Genomic DNA, 21,114 nt, shown 5'->3' with positions numbered 1-21,114 from the left:
GAAGAGGAACCTCTGTTTCCGTTCTCATGAAGTTTGAGCAACATAGTGATGCATACTCTCATTCAACTATTTAGAGGTTTTCCTGTGTAAGAAAACGCTACTGAGGGGATCCCTGGGTGGCTCAGCTGTTTAGTGCCTGCCTTGGGCCCAGGGTGTGATCCTGGAGTCCCGGGATTGAGTCTCGCATCGGACTCCCTGCATGGAGCCTGCTTCTCCCTCTGCCTATGTCTCTGCCTCTCTGTCTCTCTGTCTCTCTCTCTCTCTGTGTCTTGAATCAATGAATAAATAAATAAATCTTTAAAAAAAGAAAATGCTACTGAATGATCTTGAGATTATATATATTAAGGCTGGAGAGTGAGCAGCCTAGTGGAATATTTGGAGAAGCCCTGTATGCAATGGTTAAAAGCCTGTGCTCTGGGGCTAGACCATCTGGGTTTGTGAGTTGGCACTTAAACTTAGCAGCAGGGGGAGGTACGTGTCTGACTTCTCTATGTGTCTTTTCACCATTTGCAAAATAGGATAGGAACACAATTTCCTTCATAGAGTTGTTTTGGAGAAAGAAGTAACACAAATGAAGTGCTTGGCCTAGTGCTGGGTCAGCACATAGCAGTCACTCAGCAAGTGCTGGGTATCATATTGCTACTCCTACCATCCCACCATTCTGTTACTATTGATGGGAGACTAAGGAAGTCAAGAATCTTAACTGGTCAGTCAAGACTCATGTCAAGGCCTCTTGGAGGCTAGGATTTGAGGCAACTCCCAAGGCAGGGTCATCTTGGCAGCAGTACCACTACGACTGCAGACATTTAGCTGTTCTTCTGCCCTCTACCTTTTAAACAAAGTCCTGCATCGACCCATCTCATCCTGTCTTTTATTTCAACAGCTTTTTTTAATAATAGGATTTTCACATAAAGACCTTATCACCAATAATTGTTAAGCAGGAATACAAGGTAAAGCTATTGTAATCATACTTTAAATTATTTCAGATTGGGGCATCCCAGGTGGTTTAGCGGTTTAGCGCCACCTTCAGCCCAGGATGTGGTCCTGGAGACCCAAGATCGAGTCCCACGTCGGACTCCCTGCATGAAGCCTGCTTCTCCCTCTGCCTGGGTCTCTGCCTCTCTCTCTCTCTCTCTCTCTCTCTCTCTCTCTCTCTCTCTCTGTCTCTCATGAATAAATAAATACAATTTAAAAAAATAAATTATTTCAGATATAATAGTTTATATAACTGTTTTTTTTAAATCTGGAAATAGTATCCTCTAAACATTTGTGAAGGAGTCTTTGAACTACAGAGTTCTAGAACCAGACACGATAAACATTCTATGGAAGCCCTGAAACTCATTCAAGTTTCTCAGCTCTCAAATCAGATCACCTGCTCCCCCCAGCTTTCTCCTTTAATACTTTGCTCAAAGTTGGAATCTATAAAGGAGTTCACATTCTTGTTTAAAGAAGTATTTTTTTTTATCATCATAGCAAGTGACATTATTATTGTGAACTCCATAGCTTTCCCTAAGTATCATAGGTTCATTCAGTACCTGTTAGATGCTAAGGATTCCAGAAAGAAAGAAATATATATTCTCTGTCTCATGGAAGAAATGTGTGAACAGCAAGCATCAAGGTCTACTCAGCTACATATTATTTGGCTATATTCCACAGTAAGTGCTGCTTGAGAGTGTAAAAGACTCATGCCTGGAGAGTGGGAAGGAGGCATGGGGGTGAGCTCTGAGCAGTTTTAATTAATATAGTGACTAAGGAAAATGAGGATGTGCCAGATAGGGTGAAAGCAAGGAAACATGAAGGAGCAAGTGAGGTATTTGAGGAACCGTGCATAGTTGAGGTAGGGAGTGGCCAGAGCTAGCCTCAGCACAGTGGACCTGCTGGTACAGTGAGCACAAGGGTCAGGGTGTCTCCTGGTGATGGGAAGGAAGGAAATGACATGGTCAGATTTTTGTTTTAGAAAGATAATTCCAGAGGCCTTATGGAAGATAGGTGGGCAGTAGAAAATAGTTTCTGAATGATAATTTGCCCCAAGTCAAGAATTGGCTCAACCTAGTGGTTCAGGCTCTAGAGGCAACCTGATTTTTTTGCTGTTTTTAGAGCCACTATGAAGCACTTAACATTACAACTCTGCCTTTGAGAACTGATAAATACTTCTATCAGAAAGTGTAGGAACGAGACAAATAAATGGACTTTAGGAATTGAAGATCGAGGAATATGGCTTTTACTTCAGTGATTATTTTTGTAGTTGACCAAGGTGTGTCTGAGTCTTTAGGTGACTCACCTGTCTACATGTAAGCTCTTAGAATAACATGACCCTTTGTTTTCATGGGAAAAGGATATAGCAAATAAACATCTGTTGTCCCAGAACACCATTTTAGTATTTTTGAAATGCTACCCCATAGCCTGAGTCTAGGAAGTGAGATTTTGCAAGAGTGGATAGTGGAGAGGAGGTGGGGGTAGGGCAAAGAATAGACCATTGTGCTTGCCTTGCCAGCATCAGCCTGAGTCATGCAAGGCCACCTCCAGAAGACCTCGAGCAGGACAAGCCTGAGAGATGAAGTGATGACTGTCCATTTAGGGAGGGACCCTAGGAAAGTGATTTGATCCCTGAGCCTATCTCCAAAACTGAGATTTTACAGTGGGAACTGTAAGTTCTCTTCTGTTTTCTTTTTCCTTTCCCCTCTCCTCTCCTCTCCTCTCCTCTCTCTCCTCTCTCTCCTCTCTCTCTCCTCTCTCTCTCTTCTCTCTCTCCCCTCCTTCCCCTCCCCTCTTTTCTCCCCTCCTCTCCCCTCCCTTCTCCCCTCCCCTCCCCTCCTCTCCTCTCTTCTCCTTCTTGCTTTCTAGATTTTAATCTATTCATGAGAGGCAGAGACATAGGCAGAGAGAGAAGCAGGCTCCCTGAAGGGAGCCTGATGCGGAACTCCATCCCAGGACCCCAGGATCACAACCTGAGCCAAAGGCAGTCTCAACCACTGAGCCACCCAGGTGCCCCTCTCTCTTGTTTTTGTAATAGATCTACGTGTCCTTCCCTTACAGAGGCTTGGGGACATCGTCACTATTTGTATTGTCCTTAACTGTATCAGAAACATGGATGTAATTCAAATGTTAAAAGGTTACTTTTATGTTGAATGACAACATTGGAAAAGGAGCTTTTTTTTAACATGTTTTAACATGTTAAAATCTTACTTCCATGCCAGAGAGATGTTCTGGCCTGAAAGTTTGGAAGACTTAAAGTGGTATTGGTCGTGCAGTTTATGAAGAGTCTGGAGAATAGTGTAACTTTGTGGTTTTGCTTTAGCTTTGTAATACAGACAGGTTAATCTCTATGCTCAATTTCCTCACTGACACAACAGGGTTAATAATGGTATCTATCTTAGGGTTCTTAGGATAAATGAATGATATAATACATGTATGGCACTGTGCTCTGTGTCTGCTATATAAATGCTAAAATATTAACTGTAATCTTTTTTATTAATTTCTAAGTTATCTACCTAGCTGAGTCTCTTCTTGTCATATTGCTTATAGTTGTCAACTCTACTACTATTGGTCATAAACAATACTGTACCGTTCATGCCTCCTGATATTTATTCCATCCATCTATTCATTCAGGACTTGTCCTGATTCCCCCCCCCCATTTCCTCTTTTACCCTGCCTTATTTTTCTTCATAGCACTCATTAATACCTGTGTGATATATTTCTTTACTTACCTTTTATTCTTTCTCCTTTGTTAGAATATAATCTTCTTAAGAGTAAGGAATTTTGGGGATCCCTGTGTGGTGCAGCGGTTTGGCGCCTGCCTTTGGCCCAGGGCGCGATCCTGGAGACCCAGGATCGAATCCCATATCGGGCTCCTGGTGCATGGAGCCTTCTTCTCCCTCTGCCTACGTCTCCGCCTCTCTCTCTCTCTCTCTGTGTGACTATCATAAATAAATAAATAAAAATTTAAAAAAAAAAAAAGAGTAAGGAATTTTGATTTATTCACTACTGTACCCTCAAGACCTGCCTGGCACAAAAAAAAAAAAAAAAAGACCTGCCTGGCACAATAAGTCACTCAGTCAATATTTATTGAATGAAAGAATAAATATTGAATGCAGGAATATCTGTGTGTGATCTTGAATCCATACCTTCCAGAAATTTGTAATTTAATGGACATATAATGAATGACTTTAATTTAATGTGATTAATGTTATAGCAGATTAGATATATAGTGTTATGGAAGTACAAGAAATGAGCAATTACCTACAAAAAGTAGTATTTGATCTAGAATTGTGTAAGAGCAGAGGTGGTAATAACATTCTAGATAGGATTCAGTGGACTTTTTCTATCAAGAGCTGCATAATAAAGAATTTCAGTTTTTTGCAATCCTACTACTGTGTTACATTTATTCAGCCCTGCCTTTGTAGTGCAAAAGCGGTCAGGGGCAATATGAATACATACAGCTCTACTCCAATAACATTTTATTTATACAAACTGTCAGTGAGCTGCATTTGGGCTGTAGTTTCCCTGTTTTAGACAAAGGGACCTGCCTCATCCTAAAATCTGGACTGAGGTTTTCTACTAGCATGTGAGATTCTGGATGCCAAGGCCAAATCTTTTTTCTTGATATCAAGCATTTTGGAGATGTTTCTTTTAAATCAGTAAGTGTAAGAAGTAGAGAGTAGTAATAGATTTACATTTCATAAGGCATTCCACAAAGTTTCCAAGAGATTGTCACACTACGACTAAGTAGGAGAATAAGGTTTAGAACTCTTAGGTTTATCTGACCCCAAAGCCCCACACTTTGGAAATTGCTTTCTTTTGTCCTCATGCTGAAATGAAAATTTGGCTAGATGAGTAATAACTCCAGGTTCAAAGTTCTTCCTAAGAACTTGGTAGACTGTGGCACCATTGACTTTGGTGGTGGTATTTTAGATGTGCAGTCCTACATAAATCTGATTCTTGTTTCTCTGTAGGGAACCTTTTTTCTTCTGCTGAAAGTTTTTTTTTTAATTTTTTTTTAATTTTTATTTATTTATGATAGTCACAGAGAGAGAGAGAGAGGCAGAGGGAGAAGCAGGCTCCATGCACCGGGAGCCCGACGTGGGATTCGATCCCGGGTCTCCGGGATCGCGCCCTGGGCCAAAGGCAGGCGCCAAACCGCTGCGCCACCTAGGGATCCCTTCGGCTGAAAGTTTTTAAGAGTGGCTTCTGGTTGGTTGGTTGATTTCGATCCAGAGTTTCAAAAACTTTGTCAGGATGTTTTTAGGTAAAACTAGCTCCTTTTCCAATGTTGTCATTCAAACTTGATGCTCAATTTGGCCTGCTAACTTAGAAAACTTTATCGTATAATTTCTTTCCCTCCTTCCTTACTGTTTTCTTCTTTGGGAACTCCTAGATCTGTCCCACATGTCTCTTTATTGTCACACTTTTCTTCTCACTCTTACTACTCTGTGTTTTGGGAACGTCCATGATTTGGTCTTTCACGTTACTAATGTGTTTTTCTGTTTCGTCTTTTCTTCTGTTCAGCCTTCCTATTTGAGATTGTTTCTCCCCTAATTGTGTTTTAAGTTTCTAAGAACTTCCTTAATTCCCAAATTACTCCCTTTTTTCCCAATTTTTTTTACTGTGGTAAAAGTCACATAACAAAATTTACTATTTCAACCATCTCTAAGTGTGGTTCACTGGCATTGAGTTTATTGACACTGTTGTGCAGTCATCTCTACCATCCATCTCCATAATTATTTTCATCTTGTAAAGATGAAAAGCTTGAAGCTCCATATCCATTAAACTGTAACTCCCCACTCCTCCCTCCCTGAGGCCCCTAGCAACCACCATTCTACTTTCTGACTGAGTTTCACTACTCTAGGCACTTCATGTAAGTGGACTCATACTGTAGTTGTCTTTGGGTGACTGCCTTATTCACCTCACATGAGTCTTTAAGGTTCATCCATTTTGTATGCATGTTAGAAATTCCTCTCTTTTTAAGGCTGAAAATGTTCCATTGTGTCTGTCTACATTTTGCTTGTCTGTTCATCCACAAATGGACATTTGGTTTGCTTCTGCATTTTGGCTATTATGACTAATGCTGCCATGAACATGGGTGTATAGATATTTCTTTGAGACCCTGCTTTCAGTTTGGGGGTATATACCCAGAAGTGGAATTGCTGGATAATATAGTAATTCTCTTCCATTTTACATTTCCATCAAGAGTGCACAAGGGTTCTAGTTTCTCCACATCCTGGCTAACACCTGTTATTTTCTGAGTTTTTTTGTTAGTAGCAGTCCCTGATAGGTGCAAGATTGCTTCTTACTTTGTAGTGGCTTTTTGCAAGATAGCTTCTTATTTTGTAGTGGCTTTTTGAAAAAAAAATCAGATCAGTGTAGTGTCCTCTTACACAAATTGCAATGTATTTTCTTTTAATTTTTAATTATTTAGTTTTTAAAAAGATTTTATTGAGAAAGAATGCTTGAGCACGAGTTGGAGAGAGGGGCAGAGGGAGAGGGAGAAGCATGCCTCCCCGCTGCGCAGGGAGCCCAACTTGAGGCTTGCTCTCGAGGCTTGATTCCAGGGTTCTGGGTTTGTGACCTGAGCCTGAGGGAGACACTGAACCAACTGAGCCATCTAGGTGCCCTTGCAATATATTTTTAAAGATTTATTCTATTTCTTCTTTTAACGTCTGTTTCCCAGGACTACTATTTGATGTCCTTGGTATTTATGAAGGTCACTTGTAAAGCTGTGGTTGAGGTTGCTCTGGAGCATTGAGTGGATTAGCATGTGCTCATAGTAGGTATCCCCCTTCAAGAGGAGAAACAAGAACATATCCTAACCTAGGGGTTCAGTCATGGTTTAGGAAGTTGGATATAATTATCCTCTAGGTGGAGCTGCCTTCCTTTAATTTTTCCCCTTCTTCATATCTTGTGGCCTACTAGAATTATCTCAGGCCCCACCCTTGTCCTTTCTGTCATCAGGGCTGACCCAGGAAACCCTCTGTGGGCTAGTGTACCTAGCAATCACATGCAATGTAAAGACCCTTTCTAGATGCCAAATCTTTTTTTTTTTTTTTAAGATTTTATTTGTGAGAGACACACAGAGACAGAGACATAGGTAGAGAGAGAAGCAGGTTCTCCATGGGGAGCCTGATGGTGGGACTTTATCCCAGGATCCTGGGATCACAACCTGAGCCAAAGGCAGTTGCTCAACACAGCCACCCAGGTGCCCCTCTGGATGCCAATTCTAACCAAATTAGAAAAGACCTTTATGAAACAGGGATATTTAAATAGTAATCGTATATTAAATTATATTAAGGAATTAGCGTTGCTTTAGGATAATGTGATTATGTTAAGAATTCTCTCTTAGTGCTACATATTGAAGTAATTATAGTTGAAATTATATGTCTCAGCTTTGCTTTAAAATAATCCAGTAGGGTACCCCAGATGGCTCAGCGGTTTAGCACCGCCTTCAGCCCAGGGCGTGATCCTGGAGACCCGGGATCGAGTCCCACATCCAGCTCCCTGCATGGAGCCTGCTTCTCCCTCTTCCTGTGTCTCTGCCTCTCTCTGTGTGTCTATCATGAATAAATAAATAAAATCTTAAAAAAAAAAAAAAATCCAGTAGAGGGAGCCTACTGGGTGCCTTAGTGGTTGAGCTTCTGCCTTTGGCTCTGGGTGTGATCCCAGAGTTCTGGATCAAGTCCCACTTCTCCCTCTGTGTCTGTTCCTCCCCTTCTGCTCATGCTCTCTCACTTTCTCTAAAATAAAGAAATAAGGGGATCCCTGGGTGGCGCAGCGGTTTGGCGCCTGCCTTTGGCCCGGGGCGCGATCCTAGAGACCCGGGATCGAATCCCACATCAGGCTTCCCTGCATGGAGCCTGCTTCTCCCTCTGCCTGTGTCTCTGCCTCTCTGTCTCTCTCTGTGCGACTATCATGAATAAATAAATAAAATATTAAAAAAAATAAAGAAAGAAAGAAAGAAAATCTTTAAAAATAATAATCAGTGGAGTGGGTATGGACCAGTAGTTCTCAATTCAGGGTGGTTTTCCCCCACCAGACGACATTTAGCAATGTCTACAGATGACTTTGGTCATTACAGTTGAGGTTTTCTATTGGCACCTAGAAGGTAGAGGTGCTAGGGAATGTTGCAAACATTTTACAGTGCACATGACAGTCCCCTACAACAGAGAATTATCTGGTCCAAACTGTCATTAGCCTGAGGTTGAGAAATCCTGGTAGAGATGAAGAAAACTGGCATATAAGTGAAATGGTGAAGTAAAGTGAAAGTACACAAGGATTCATTGTAGTATTCTCTTTACACATATGTGAGTTTGAAAGTTTTGCATAATACAGAGTTTAAAAATATATTTACAACTTATATTGAAAGAAAAAAAAAGCTAGCAGCACTCTAATCCTGCACCGTGTATGGGGTGCTGTTTTCCCAGCTGAGTTTGGATGGGGCACTATAGCTTGTTACCCAGCCTATGGATGTACTGTCCCTGCATCAACATACCTTTGGTTAAATACTATCTCATGGGCAGCCTGGGTGGCTTAGCGGTTTGGTGCCGCCTGCAGCCCAGAACATGATCCTGGAGACCCGCGATCAAGTCCCATGTCGGGCTCCCTGCATGGAGCCTGCTTCTCCCTCTACCTGTGTCTCTGCCTGCCTCTCTCTCTCTCTCTCTCTCTCTCTCTGTCATGAATAAATAAATAAAATCTTAAAAAAAATAAATACTATCTCACTACCCCAAGGCCCACTCTCATCCCCAGGCCTGGTTGACTCTAAGCTTGCGGTATTTCCAGGCCCAGACTGGTTGAACTAGTGCTCACCTTTGAACCGGAGGCTCTGTAGCTCTGATTGATCTCTGCAATAGTCTAATCCCTCTGCATGGTCTTCTATAAATCCCTGGTTTAGGTCTACTAATGACACTCTTTCTTGCCTTCCAGATACACTTTTTTTTTAAAAAAGATTTTATTTATTTATTCATGAGAGACAGAGAGAGAGACAGAGAGAGAGACAGAGAGAGGCAGAGACCCAGGCAGAGGGAGAAGCAGGCTCCATGCAGGGAGCCCAATGTGGAACTCAATCCTGGGTCTCCAGGATCAGGCCCCGGGCTGAAGGCGGTGCTAAACCGCTGAGCTCCCCGGGCTGCCCCAGATATGCTTTTCATTCATTAGTAGATCTATATTTCCTCTAGCATTTCAACATACTTTTGGGAAGAAAGAAGTAAAATTATGGATTCAGTTCACTATCTTGAGCCAGATGTCTCTAATTACCTTCTTTTAATGCCTGGTGTGCACTCCTTTGTGATTAGCATTTAACAAAGACATATTTAATGATAAATCATTAATCTAGTATTTGTTTAGTGCCAGATGTGTGAGAAATTCTGGGTTTTAGGTATATGGTGAGAAAGAAAGCAGATATGTAATTCTTGACCTTGTGGAATTTATGATATAAAGAGAAACACTTACTAATCAACTGTACTCAAATAAATATATAATTACAAAGTGTGGGAGGTATTATCAAGGGCAATAACAGTGCCTCGTTAGAATAACAAGGAAGATAATAGCTGATACTGACTGCAAGTACATAATGTGTGCTGCTTATTGCGCCAAGAATTTTATATGAATGATCTCATTTAATCTTCAGATAACTTATTTTAGCATTAAGGAAACTAAAATTTAGGATTGTAGTTAGTTTTAGGAAGTTAGGAGAGACCTGTCTGGGAAAAGTAACACTTAAAATGAGAACTGGATGACTAGGAGGTAGCCAAGCAAAGAATGGAGGGAGGCTATGTAAAGCAGAAAGGAGTAACGTATTTGAAGGCCTAAGGAAGGAATGAACTCAGAGTGGTGGCCAAAGTGGAGTGAGTGCAGCATGAGATAGTGGAGGAGATAGGTCAGGAAGATCATTCTCGGCCAGGGTAAGGATATTAGATTTCATTCTAGAACCAAAAGGTTTTGTTTGTTTAGTTTTAAGATTTTATTTATTCATTCATGAGAGACACACACAGAAAGGCAGAGATATAGGCAGGAGAAGCAGGGTCCCTGCAAGGATCCTGATGCAGGACTTGATTCCAGGACCCCAGGATCACAACCTGAGCCAAAGGCAGATGCTCAGCCACTGAGCCACCCAGGTGCCTCTAAAACCAAAAGGTTTTATGTGAGAGGAACATGATCTGGCTCGCTTTCTTAGAGACCACTCTGCCTGCTTTGTGGAGAATGGATTGGCATTGGACAGAGGCTTACTGTGATACAGATAAGAGAGGATAGGGATTGAGACTACAGTGATGGCAACAGAATGGAAAAAGGTGGACAAATTTAAGGCATTGATTTTAGCCCTGAACCACTTGTAACTGGGTTGGATATAGATGATAAGTAAAAGGAGATTGAGGGGGATACCCACATTTCTTACTTGAGCAGCAGGGTGGATGGCAGTCCTTATAACTGAATGGTGAGGGGAAGGCCTTAAACACATGAAGTTTGCATTGCCTGTGAAATTTAAGTGGGATGACACGTAGACTCAGAAGAGAGGTCTGAGCAAGCATTGCAAATGTGGGAATTGCTAGTGTATCATTTGCACTTACAGCCATCTGATCAGATCAGCTAGAGTGCAGAGAAGAGTGCTAGGGATGGAGCCCCGAGGAAGGCAGACTCTTTGAGACTGGTGTTAGAAACAGGGGAAAAAAAAAAAAAGAAGAAGAAGAGGAACAGCTAGTGAGGTTAAAATGAGATGGAGCAGCCAACAGATAGAAAATCAGAAGCATGTTTGTTGTGGAAGCCAAGAGATGAAAGCTCTTCAAAAAGGAGTTAGCCAGTTTGCTTATTTTCAGATGAGAGCCACATGCCAAGGTATGTTTGAAAATTGCCATCAACAAAGAAGCATGGTATAATACCTCCTATCTCTTAAAAAAAAAAAACAAAAAAAACCTTTCCATTCCACATCTCCCTCCAGTTGCTCTTACTTCTCTCTGCACCTGTTTATAGTAGAAGTCATCACCTCAAATAAAGAGTCTGGTATCTGTCTTCCCTTTCCATCTTTATATCACTGGATTTATGCTTCTTCACCAACTACTCAACGAAGATCACTCTTAAAAAGGTCACCAATAGGGATCCCTGGGTGGTGCAGCGGTTTGGCGCCTGCCTTTGGCCCAGGGCGCGATCCTGGAGACCCGGGATCGAATCCCACATCAGGCTCCCGGTGCATGGAGCCTGCTTCTCCCTCTGCCTGTGTCTCTGCCTCTCTCTCTCTCTCTCTCTGTGTGTGACTATCATAAATAAATAAAAATTAAAAAAAAAAAACTTTAAAAAAAAAAAAAGGTCACCAATAGCTGCTGTCTTGCCAAATCCAGTTTCACTTCTCTGTAAAACTCACCTACTTAATCTGTCAGTAGTATCTGATTGAGTTAATTACCCTCTCCTTGAAAAACTTTTTTTGACTTTTTTTTTGACACCATATTCTGCTGGATTACTTCCTACCTCATGACTGCTGCTTATGAGTCAATTTAGTTAGCTGATCTTTTAAAAGACTGTAAATCCTGTTAAATTTCTGCCCTATTCAGAGCCCTCCAATCACATAGTGCTTCTCATCACATTCAAAATTAAATCTATACTGCTTACCATGGCCTACAAAGGCCCAAGTCTCCTGGCTCCTGCCTACCTCTCCCATCATGTCCTGTACTAAAACTGGCCTTCGTTCTATTTCTTGAACCTACCAAGCTGCCAAGGGGTATTATGCTTACTATTCCCTGTGCCTAGAAAGTTCTTTGCCCAGATCTTTGCATGGTTTACTTCTTTATGTTATTTGGACCTTTCCTCAGTATAAGCGCTTCAGACCTTCCCACACTACTCTAAAATAACTCCCTCCAACCCATCCGTCTCTAACCCACTACTCTTCTTTTCTTCATAGCACTTGTCCCTAACTGAAATTGTATGTTCACTTGTTTCTGAGTAGTGTGCTGCTGCTTCCCCTAGAATGTAGGCTCACACATCCCTCATCTGCTTGATCACTGCTCTATTCCCAGAGTCTGGAGCAGTGCCTGGCATACAGTTACTGGTCAAAAAGACAAGTCATTGAAGTGACAGTAATGGATGTAATTCAGACCGTATGTGACAAGATTGACCTTTACATGGGAGGGACATGCCCTCCCTTTAAGCAGAAGGGGAAATGGTGAAGATAGTTACAAACTCACATTGGTTGTTTGGTTTATGGTGGGGATATGGGACTGGGGAGGATGAGTTAGCACCTGGTCAGCTGCCATGAGAAAGGAGGCTAAGTATTGGGTGGATAGAAAGCCAGGCTCTGTGGAATGAAGGGAGGAGTTGTTCTGTCTCCAAGCCAGATATCGCTCTAGTTGGACTGTAAAAGGTGCCTGTGGAAAGAGATAGAACAGAGTACCCAGCATTCTTAGATACATAGTACTTGAGGATCTAACAATATCCCATTGCTTTAATCAGGAGCAGTATTTTCCATGCTAGGAAACCATTTGGGTTTACAATAGAGAAACTGTCCTTTTTTCTTCTTCTCCTGTCCTCCTCTAGATGGAGCCCATTGAGGCTGGGACAGAGCACATGGTTGGCCCTGCACACCCAGCTTGCCATTAGGATTGATGTGTTCATACTTTCAAATATATGAGTAATTTTTGTGTACTAAGCACTGTTTCAAGCTCTATAGCAATGAAGGAAACAAAGTCTCTGCCTTCAGAGGGCTTTTATTCTAATGCAGGGAGACAGAGAGTAAACAATTATACAAGTTAGAGATGGATGGGTGTATCACCCTAGGTCCTCATCCTATCCTTTCCCTTGCCTTCTACCTACAGTGGTCCTCGGGTGGCCATGGGAAATGTTCTGTCTCTCACTCGCTCAAGTTGTCCATACCCTGCCATCTACAGAAGCATTGCATGAGCCCTTCTTTCTTATCTGGTTGTTTCCCTCAGCATCTGACTTGACCCTTCCATTGCACACAATGGTAATGATGTGTTTTCTCTCGATTTCAGATGAGACGCCAATTATTGCAGTGATGGTGGCTCTGTCCTCTCTGCTAGTGATCGTGTTTATTATCATAGTTCTGTACATGTTAAGGTGAGCATGCTAAATGCTAAGGTGAGAATGCTAAAGCTTCTGCATTCTTGTGGACTCTTTTTCAATACCCCAGGGTCTCAGTGAGCCCACACGGTTCAGAAGATAGTAGGATAAGGACAGTGAATGGAATAGAGGGGAATGGTTTATGATACTAAGCTTAAAATTCTACATATAAATGGTTTAAAAGCTCCACATAGTTTTCCTCAAGACCCAGCCTTACCCTTTGCTTCCATCTGCCCAAATCCAGTTCCCCAACTCTAGTTTGACCTAAAGCCCAGGATGGTGGTTTGAGGTTGAGGGAAGAGCTGTATAGTTTGTGTTATTACTGATAGGTGATTTAAGATCCTCAAATCTAGCTCTATTGAAGCACCCCTAAAGGTACCCAGCTGGAGAGGATGTGATAAATAGAAACCTACTCTATTTCTACTTGGGAGGTTTGGGACAAACCTAGGATTTAGGATCCCTGGCCATGGTGTGCTAAACTGAACCGTGTGAATTATAGAGTTCCCCTTTCTGACTTTCTTCAGGGTCCTCTAGATCTTAGTACTCAAACAGGGAGAAAAAACAAGGAAGGGGAACCCAGGGGAAAGAAAAAGGAGATGCATTTTTCCTCTTTCTGCTGAAGTTACTGCCCTGGCTAATTGGGATTAACTCCACCCTTATCTTTGGCTAAAGCTGCTCTGCTCCCTCCGTTCTTTTGCAGGGATAAAGAGGTGGGAACCTTATACAGCCCTACAATCTGTCACGTGTCTCTACCATTCTTCAGGAGACTTGTAGCCAGACCTGTGCCCACCCAGTCTGAAGCTCTGGGCTTCTCCCTGATTGCACAGGGGAAATACCAGGATTTTAGTTTGATAGGGATATTCTTATCTCCTCTCCACTGTATTCTACCCACTTACCCCTCTCTACCTGGTTTGGCCGTCCTCTCCAGTGGGTCCTGGAATTAGAGGCATACAGAGGAACCAGACAAGCCAGAATATACTATATGACACCTGGGTTGGATTCTAGCGTGCTGAGGATGAGCAGGAACATCCAGAGGCACTCGGCCACCATGGAATGGAATTGCCTCAGCATGTACAGGGCTTGTCTCTAAAAGAACATGTTTATTTGGTAAAGGAGATTTAGGAAGCTGAATTGATACATGGAAATATAACCAGTGGTTGGTCTCTCTTAACTCTGTGCTTACTTTTTCACTGTGAACATTTTCTCATTAGGTTTAAGAAATACAAGCAAGCTGGAAGCCATTCCAATTCTTTCCGTTTATCCAATGGCCGCACTGAGGATGTGGGTAAGGCCCCCCTTAATAACCTGGGGGACCTTCATGGAGAAGAAAATCAAGAAATTAGGGGTGTTCTCATTCTAAAAGGGGTGGGGGGAAGACTTTTGAAGAAAGAGTCCTAGTTCTTGGAGGCCTGATGCATGAGATAGAATCCCCAGTTTGATCTCCAGAGCACCTGACCAACCTCCCTCCTTATATACTGCAGAACCCCAGAGCGTGCCACTTCTGGCCAGGTCCCCAAGCACCAACAGGAAGTATCCACCCCTGCCCGTGGACAAGCTGGAAGAGGAGATTAACCGGAGAATGGCTGATGACAATAAGCTCTTCAGAGAGGAATTCAACGTGAGTTCTTTGCTGAGGCTGGTGTGTCAGCAGGGAGGAAGGCAGACTGAAGGTCAGCCCTTTTGAGTCATGGGGTAGAAAACAAGTTTCTAATGGGTTAAGAGGTGAGAAATTTTCTACCAGGTTCATTTGACTCCTTTCCTGTGTGATCATAGACAGGAAATGAAATAAGATTTCTCACCTCTCTCATCTACCCATTTATCCATTCATCATCGTATCTGTTACTTTGTTGAATAAATACTTATCAAGCATCTGATATGTGCTAGGTGCCAGGGATTTGCTGGGAAGCAAAAACAGATCCAGTCCCTACACTCCGGGAACTCAACTGGTGGTCTGGTAGGGAAATCCCCATAAACAAGACCAGAAATAACTATTTAAATTCAGACAGCATTATAGGACATGAAAGACTGGTGCATAGTAGTAGGAGGTGGCCTTTTAGAGTCTGGAGCAGGGGTCCCATCATGTCTTAAATAATAGACAGTAGGAGTAAATCAGTATAAAAATGAGGATCATGGAAGATCACCAGGCAGAGGCCTCATGTGGGATATAGTTGTATTTTTTTGCATAACTACCTTAAGGAAGCTGAACATGTTTGTGGATCTACCAGTTTTGATCCCAGTTCAGAACTTCCTTGAAGAAATTATGTTTTAATTGAGACCTAATCTTAGGCAAGGGCATTGGAAAAGGAGAGCGGGGAATGTTCCAGGCACTAGAAATAGCAGGAGCCAAACATCAGTATTGAGGGTGGGTAAGAGAAGGGCACATTCAAAAAAGAAAGAAGGGCTATGTGTGGCTTAAGGGCAGAGGCTTGTGGAGGCAATGAGAGAAGAAACTGGAAGATGAGGCTAGACTGTATATGTGGATTATCATGAGAGAGGTGTAAAGTCATGGATCAAACAGACCTTATAAAAAGATCTCTGGCTGCTAAATAGAAAAGCTTCCATGGGGAGACCAGAATAGATGCAGGGAGTACAGTTAGGGGCTGCAACAGTGTTTAAGAGCGGAGGTGCTGATGGCGTGAGGTGGTACTGATGGGAGAAGGGGGTGGACATGGAGTAGTTAGTTGTTCCAGGTCTAGCTAGCTCACCAGCTTGGGCGTGAGCTGACTCCGTCTCCTTTACATCTCCCGCTCAGTTGCACATCAGCTTGGCCTCTTAGGCTGACTCCCATCCTGTTGCCAAAACTTCCCCAGTTCTGAGTGCCATGTGGAGGTATAACAAGGTCCAACAGGGAAAGGATGACTGTTTCTTCCTGTGTGTCTCTTTTTATCAGCAAGGAAAACTTTCCCAGGAGCTTCTGAAGACTTCCTGTTGCATGCTCCTTAAGTCAGTCACAAGCAAGGAAGAAATAGGCTTACTGCAGCTGATTCAGATAATGCAGATGATTCCTGTGGCATGTAGGGGAGAGGCAGACGACCCCACAGAATGAGAGCCATACTAGCAAGGAGGAAAGGAGGGATAGTTATTGGGTAGGTGAGTCACCACTCTTTCCTGTCACCGAAGGACTTAGGGGAGTGGAGAGTGATGTGGTCTTTGCATTCAGAGAAAATCACTAACAGAGTGGAGAATGGATAGGAAGGAGGCAAAAGTTCAAATAGGAGACCGTTTACTAGACAGGAGTTAATGGGATAACTTGGACTCATTTTTTGGCTGTTAAAAACATGGCACCTTTTAATGCTCATTATTGATTGAGAACATTCACTTCATCCCCCAAGATAACATCCTAGCCTTAGCACCAGAGCAAGATCTCCCCAGTAGACACTCTACTGTTTCATCATCTAAAATGCCCACTGCTTCTGCATAATAGAGTATGTGACCCTGTGACCAAACTTCTTTGTCTGTGAAGTGAGCTTTTTATTTGGAAAATCTTGCCAGAGGTGAGGCAGTCTGGTAAATTCCTGCATGCAGGTGGTGTTCCTAGAGGCATAGTAGGCAAATTGAGACAAATATTGTGGTCAGAGTCCATTGCCATGCTACCATGGCCACTATATTCATGGGCTCATTGGGCCAGCACTGGGGTAGCTAATGAAAGAGCTGAGCAACATCTCCTGGGTTTTTAACAGTACTGTCTGCTGAGTATACACATGGAGTATGATTATTTCCTGTCTTTCTTGTTCCAGTTATCTACCACCCAGGGATTGGTTTAGATTCTGACCTCCAGTGAGGTAGTGTGATACCTTGCTTGAAGTTCTGTTTCCTGGAAGGATTTCTCTTTTATACTCCTTCAGAGTCATCCCTTAAGTAGATTATCCCATAGCAGTCCACTTCCAGAGTGGGCCAGTCTGTCTCACAGAACCATTTGTGCACTAGGCTGGACTTTTTTTGTTCATTAACTGTTGATATCCTTGGGAAATCACTTGTGTCTGTTGAAGGAGTGGCTATATGGCAAGTGTTATGGACACATCGCTTCCATCTGGTAGTGGAATTCTGTTGGACATGTCCAGATTTATGGCCAATGGAATTCTGTAATACTTAGTTGTTGATGGGCAGCTGAAGCCATTTGGATATCTAGTAACCTGTGGTCAGGCATATAGTCTCTACCAGAGCATAGTGCTAAGCTAGGAACATGATCTTGCTGATAGGATTATGGTTTTGTCCCCAAATCCTAAAGTTTTTCATATGATTTTCCTGCTCAGCCTTAAGCACAGACACTTAGGGCCTGAGAAGATCAATCAGAACCTATTTCTCTGTGGTGTAGGTTAACTGGACAGCCTTTATTTTTCACATCACTTAGTAAATGAGTCAGAACAGGACACCAGCATGTGGTATGTGCTGTCTTCAAAATCCAAAAATGGCTTAGCAAGCATGAGTCTTTCCTGAGGGATGGAGGGGAAGGAAGAAGGAGCAGCAATATGTCTTTTACACTGGAGGGGATAGCCTGACATGCCACATGCCTTTGACTTTCAGAAAACTTGGCAGAAGTGGCAGGCCACTGTGTTTTCTATTTTTACGTCCAACCAGTACATCTAACATACATAAATTCCTGCTCTTCAAGTCCTGTCAGCTTGATGTCATCAGCATAGTTGTCAGGGTGAAGTCCTATGAAACAGACAAAATCCTGATGAACCAGATCACATCAGAGAGATGTCAAGATGATTTATTACTGAGGCTGCTCCTGCCACATGGATGGAAACTGCTTCTTGTAGTCTTTGTGCGCCATAAAGGAAAAAAATACAGCCATTAATTAGTAGCCGTATTCCAGGTACCAACGGTTATGTTAATCTATAGAAGAGAGAATGCATCCTGAAAAGCACCTGCCAATTTGCAGCTCCACATGATTCGATTTGTATGTTATAATCCACTGACATCCTTAAACACCGTTGATTTCTTATGCTAGTCTTTTGTAGCTTGCATGTGGGGAGGTGGTAATAGGAAGCATCAGAATGGCTAATACTAGTAGTCACTTAGCACTCCCTAAACTCACACATGTAAATGTATTATTTCATACTGCAACTTGTAATCTTCTGTAGCATTGAGGACCTCTCTAATTCATCTTAGCCTTTTGGTAAAGAGATTACTTCTCCAGCTTGCATTTGCTCTTGCTACTTTAATGGTCCTTCTTATCCATTGGGTTAAGAGACCAGTGTGAGTATTCTGCCGCTTGCCGTAGAGAGCTATTGCAACCATGCATTGGCAAAATAGGTAGTTTCTGATTTAAGTACAGTTTGGGCCAAAACTCCTTCCATCACCTGGCCAGCAGAGGCTCCATTCTAACTAGCATAAGATAGTGGCATTCTGGGTTCCTAGGAATTAGGTAGCCCAAGGCCAGAACCTAGTAGATCACAAAAGGTTTATCTTCTTTAACCAGTGGAGTTACCATGATAAATGGCTATAGATTCTTAAGGGAAGATGAAGAGGAAGTTCATGGTGCATGAGTGTTGATGTTACGTTCTTCCTTACACATGCCTAACATTGAAGGGTTCTGGGTTGTGGACTGACCCACGCTGGGAGTTGGATGTGAAAGGGCCCTTTCTGTAGTTTGGCGGTCTAGTCAGACCTCCTTAATTGATTTGTGCTGGCGGCCTCCCATTTGTATCACTGGGAGCTTCACAGTAACTTAGCCAGAACTAGAGATATCTGAGCCCTGGTGACTATGGCCTCTGAGGCTCCTTCCATCCCACTAAGATCGAGAATCCCATTTTGAAGCCAGTCCCTTCCACCGGCATCTCACTCTGGTAAAGACAGTCAGGAAAGCACTTCTGAAAGATTTCATTGCTTTCCTCACATGTGTGCCCTCTCTGGCAAGGCATGTGTTGTGGATCCCATCAGGGACATAGTGAAGGTGTCAGTAGGAAGATTGAGCCTCTTGGAACCCCTGTAACACTGATATCCCTCCACTTTGTGCCAGGGGCTTTCTGGCTTTCCATCATTATCTGCCTAAATTTAGTATTCAGTCCAGGTTTCCAATGGCCAACCTAGCCTGCCATTTTGTGGCCAGTTTCCTGAGCTGTTACACTACATGCAGAAATTCGGTTAACCATACCATAGCTAGAAATTTGGCCTTGTCTGAAAATGATCCTCTTCCTTCCTTGGTCTAAGATCTCTAATATCTGTATCAATAACTATTCCTATGATTTTTGATGATCCAACTCAATGAATTCCTACGGTTTCTTCTAAGTATTAGCTCTTTGCTTTTCTTTTTATGTGTTTTAACCTCCACATTGTGTTGTGCTTGCATCCTGATTATCCATGAGCGATGAGAGTTGAGTCTTGGGGCAGTTGTCTTCCTCATGAAAGGAATGCGCGGTAGAGAGCATACTAGAGAGTTTTAGAAGTTGGCTTTCTCCAACTCCTCTATTTCAGCACCATTGTTGTTTCACTTAAGGCCCTGGCCTTTCACGTGAGTGGCCCAGGAAACTTGGGAATCCCACTGGCATTAACATTCAGCAGCAGGCAAAATACTGAAATCTTAACATTTGGCTCAGCAAAATACGTGACACAGTCAGGAAGACCCTAAGTTTTTTGCTGTCTTTGGAGATAAGCATTTGATACTAGAGCTTGTCTTTTCCTTATTTCATTATCTATATCTAATATTATCAGAATTACCCTACCTCTTGGTTTCAACATTCCTCATTGTTTGATTGGGATATTCCCTACCTTGTTACCACCAGCTAGAACATAACCCAGGTGACTACAAGTAATAACCTAAGTAACTGTTGTGCGGTTGTTACAGTTGTGAACTAGGAGTGGCTTCCTCTTTTCCCATCCTGAAAACTGGTTGATAGTTCCTTTCCCTTCGGCTGAACCCAGTAACCAGGTTCACATCACCTACATTTCCCCTATCAGTCTCCCAACCACAACCCCTCTCTGATACGAAACTGCTAACTCAGTTAAGGTTTTGTTTAAGAACAATTTGAGGGATCCCTGGGTGGCGCAGCGGTTTGGCGCCTGTCTTTGGCCCAGGGCGCGATCCTGGAGACCCGGGATCGAATCCCACGTCGGGCTCCCGGTGCATGGAGCCTGCTTCTCCATCTGCCTGTGTCTCTGCCTCTCTCTCTCTCTCTCTCTCTCTGTGACTATCATAAGTAAATAAAAATTAAAAAAAAAAAAGAACAATTTGAGAAGTCAACTCAAGCTTATTGAGCAAAAAAAAAAAAAACACCCTACAACACCCCAAACCATCAATTGGGAAGACTGGGGAAGCTCGACAGAATCGAGAGCCAAGGTGGACTGCCAAACCTTGGGCAGAACAAATCCTATCCTGGTGGCCCTGGGGCCCTCTAGGGAAATCTGGTTGCTTTTTTGGTTTCACAATCCTGGGAATCTGGTTTGGCACAGTGCAGCTCAGATGCGACTGCGCCTGCATCCAGGCCTGGCAGGGAAGGGAAGGAACAATACTTAGGGCAAACATTCCAATTTGTGTCTACTATCAATAATATGCTTATAATCATGAGTTGAGAAGGCCTTTTTAAGCAAAACACAAGATTCAGAAGCCACAGTGGAATAGATTGGAAGGTAATAAATAAAATATGAAATATTCCTATGAAAAATGACACCATAAAAATGTGGCCAGCTGAGAGCCTCAGTGGCTCAGTTGATTAAGTGTGTGCCTTCAGTTCAGGTCATGATCTCAGGGCCCTGGGATCACACCCTGCATCTTGACTCCCTGCTCAGTGGGGAGCCTGCTTCTCCATCTCCCTCTGCCTTTCCCACATACCCCCCCACACACACCCCAAGTCATGGGCACTTGCATGCTTTCTCTTTCTCTCTCTCTCTCTCTCTCTAAAATAAATAAAATCTTTAAAAAGTGGCCAACTGGGAGAAACTGTTTGCCACAGGTAGAGAGTTTTTCATAATACATAAAAAGCTGTTACAAACCTGTGAGGCAAAAGTAAACATTGTAATAGAAAAGTTAATAGCTTACAGAAAAAAAGCAAATGGTCTATAAACATATGAAAAGCTCAACTAAATATAGTAATCAAGGAACTCTAGATTAAAACTAAC

At 42.7% G+C, this 21,114-nt stretch overlaps 1 protein-coding gene across 6 annotated transcripts in view; it reads left to right on the top strand.

Annotated features, from left to right (window-relative positions):
- The window catches only part of PTPRA (protein tyrosine phosphatase receptor type A), a 171,157-nt gene that overhangs the window by 111,443 nt on the left and 38,600 nt on the right, over nt 1–21,114 (top strand). For 4 of the 6 annotated variants that reach the window (XM_025469497.3, XM_025469495.3, XM_025469496.3 and 1 more), the window contains 3 exons: nt 12,966–13,050; nt 14,265–14,338; nt 14,535–14,671. In XM_025469497.3, the coding sequence (XP_025325282.1) occupies nt 12,966–13,050; nt 14,265–14,338; nt 14,535–14,671 (296 nt within the window). Of the gene's footprint in view, nt 1–2,897; nt 2,986–12,959; nt 13,051–14,264; nt 14,339–14,534; nt 14,672–21,114 lie in introns of those variants that run through there. The other 2 variants (XM_049100747.1, XM_049100749.1) reach the window with 2 other exon arrangements.

The sequence above is a fragment of the Canis lupus genome, chromosome 24 (genome assembly GCF_003254725.2).
Source record: "Canis lupus dingo isolate Sandy chromosome 24, ASM325472v2, whole genome shotgun sequence".
Taxonomy (NCBI): Eukaryota; Metazoa; Chordata; class Mammalia; order Carnivora; family Canidae; genus Canis; species Canis lupus.
The sequence above is the reverse complement of the archived record's forward strand: the minus strand, read 5'-3'. Positions and strand labels throughout refer to the sequence as shown.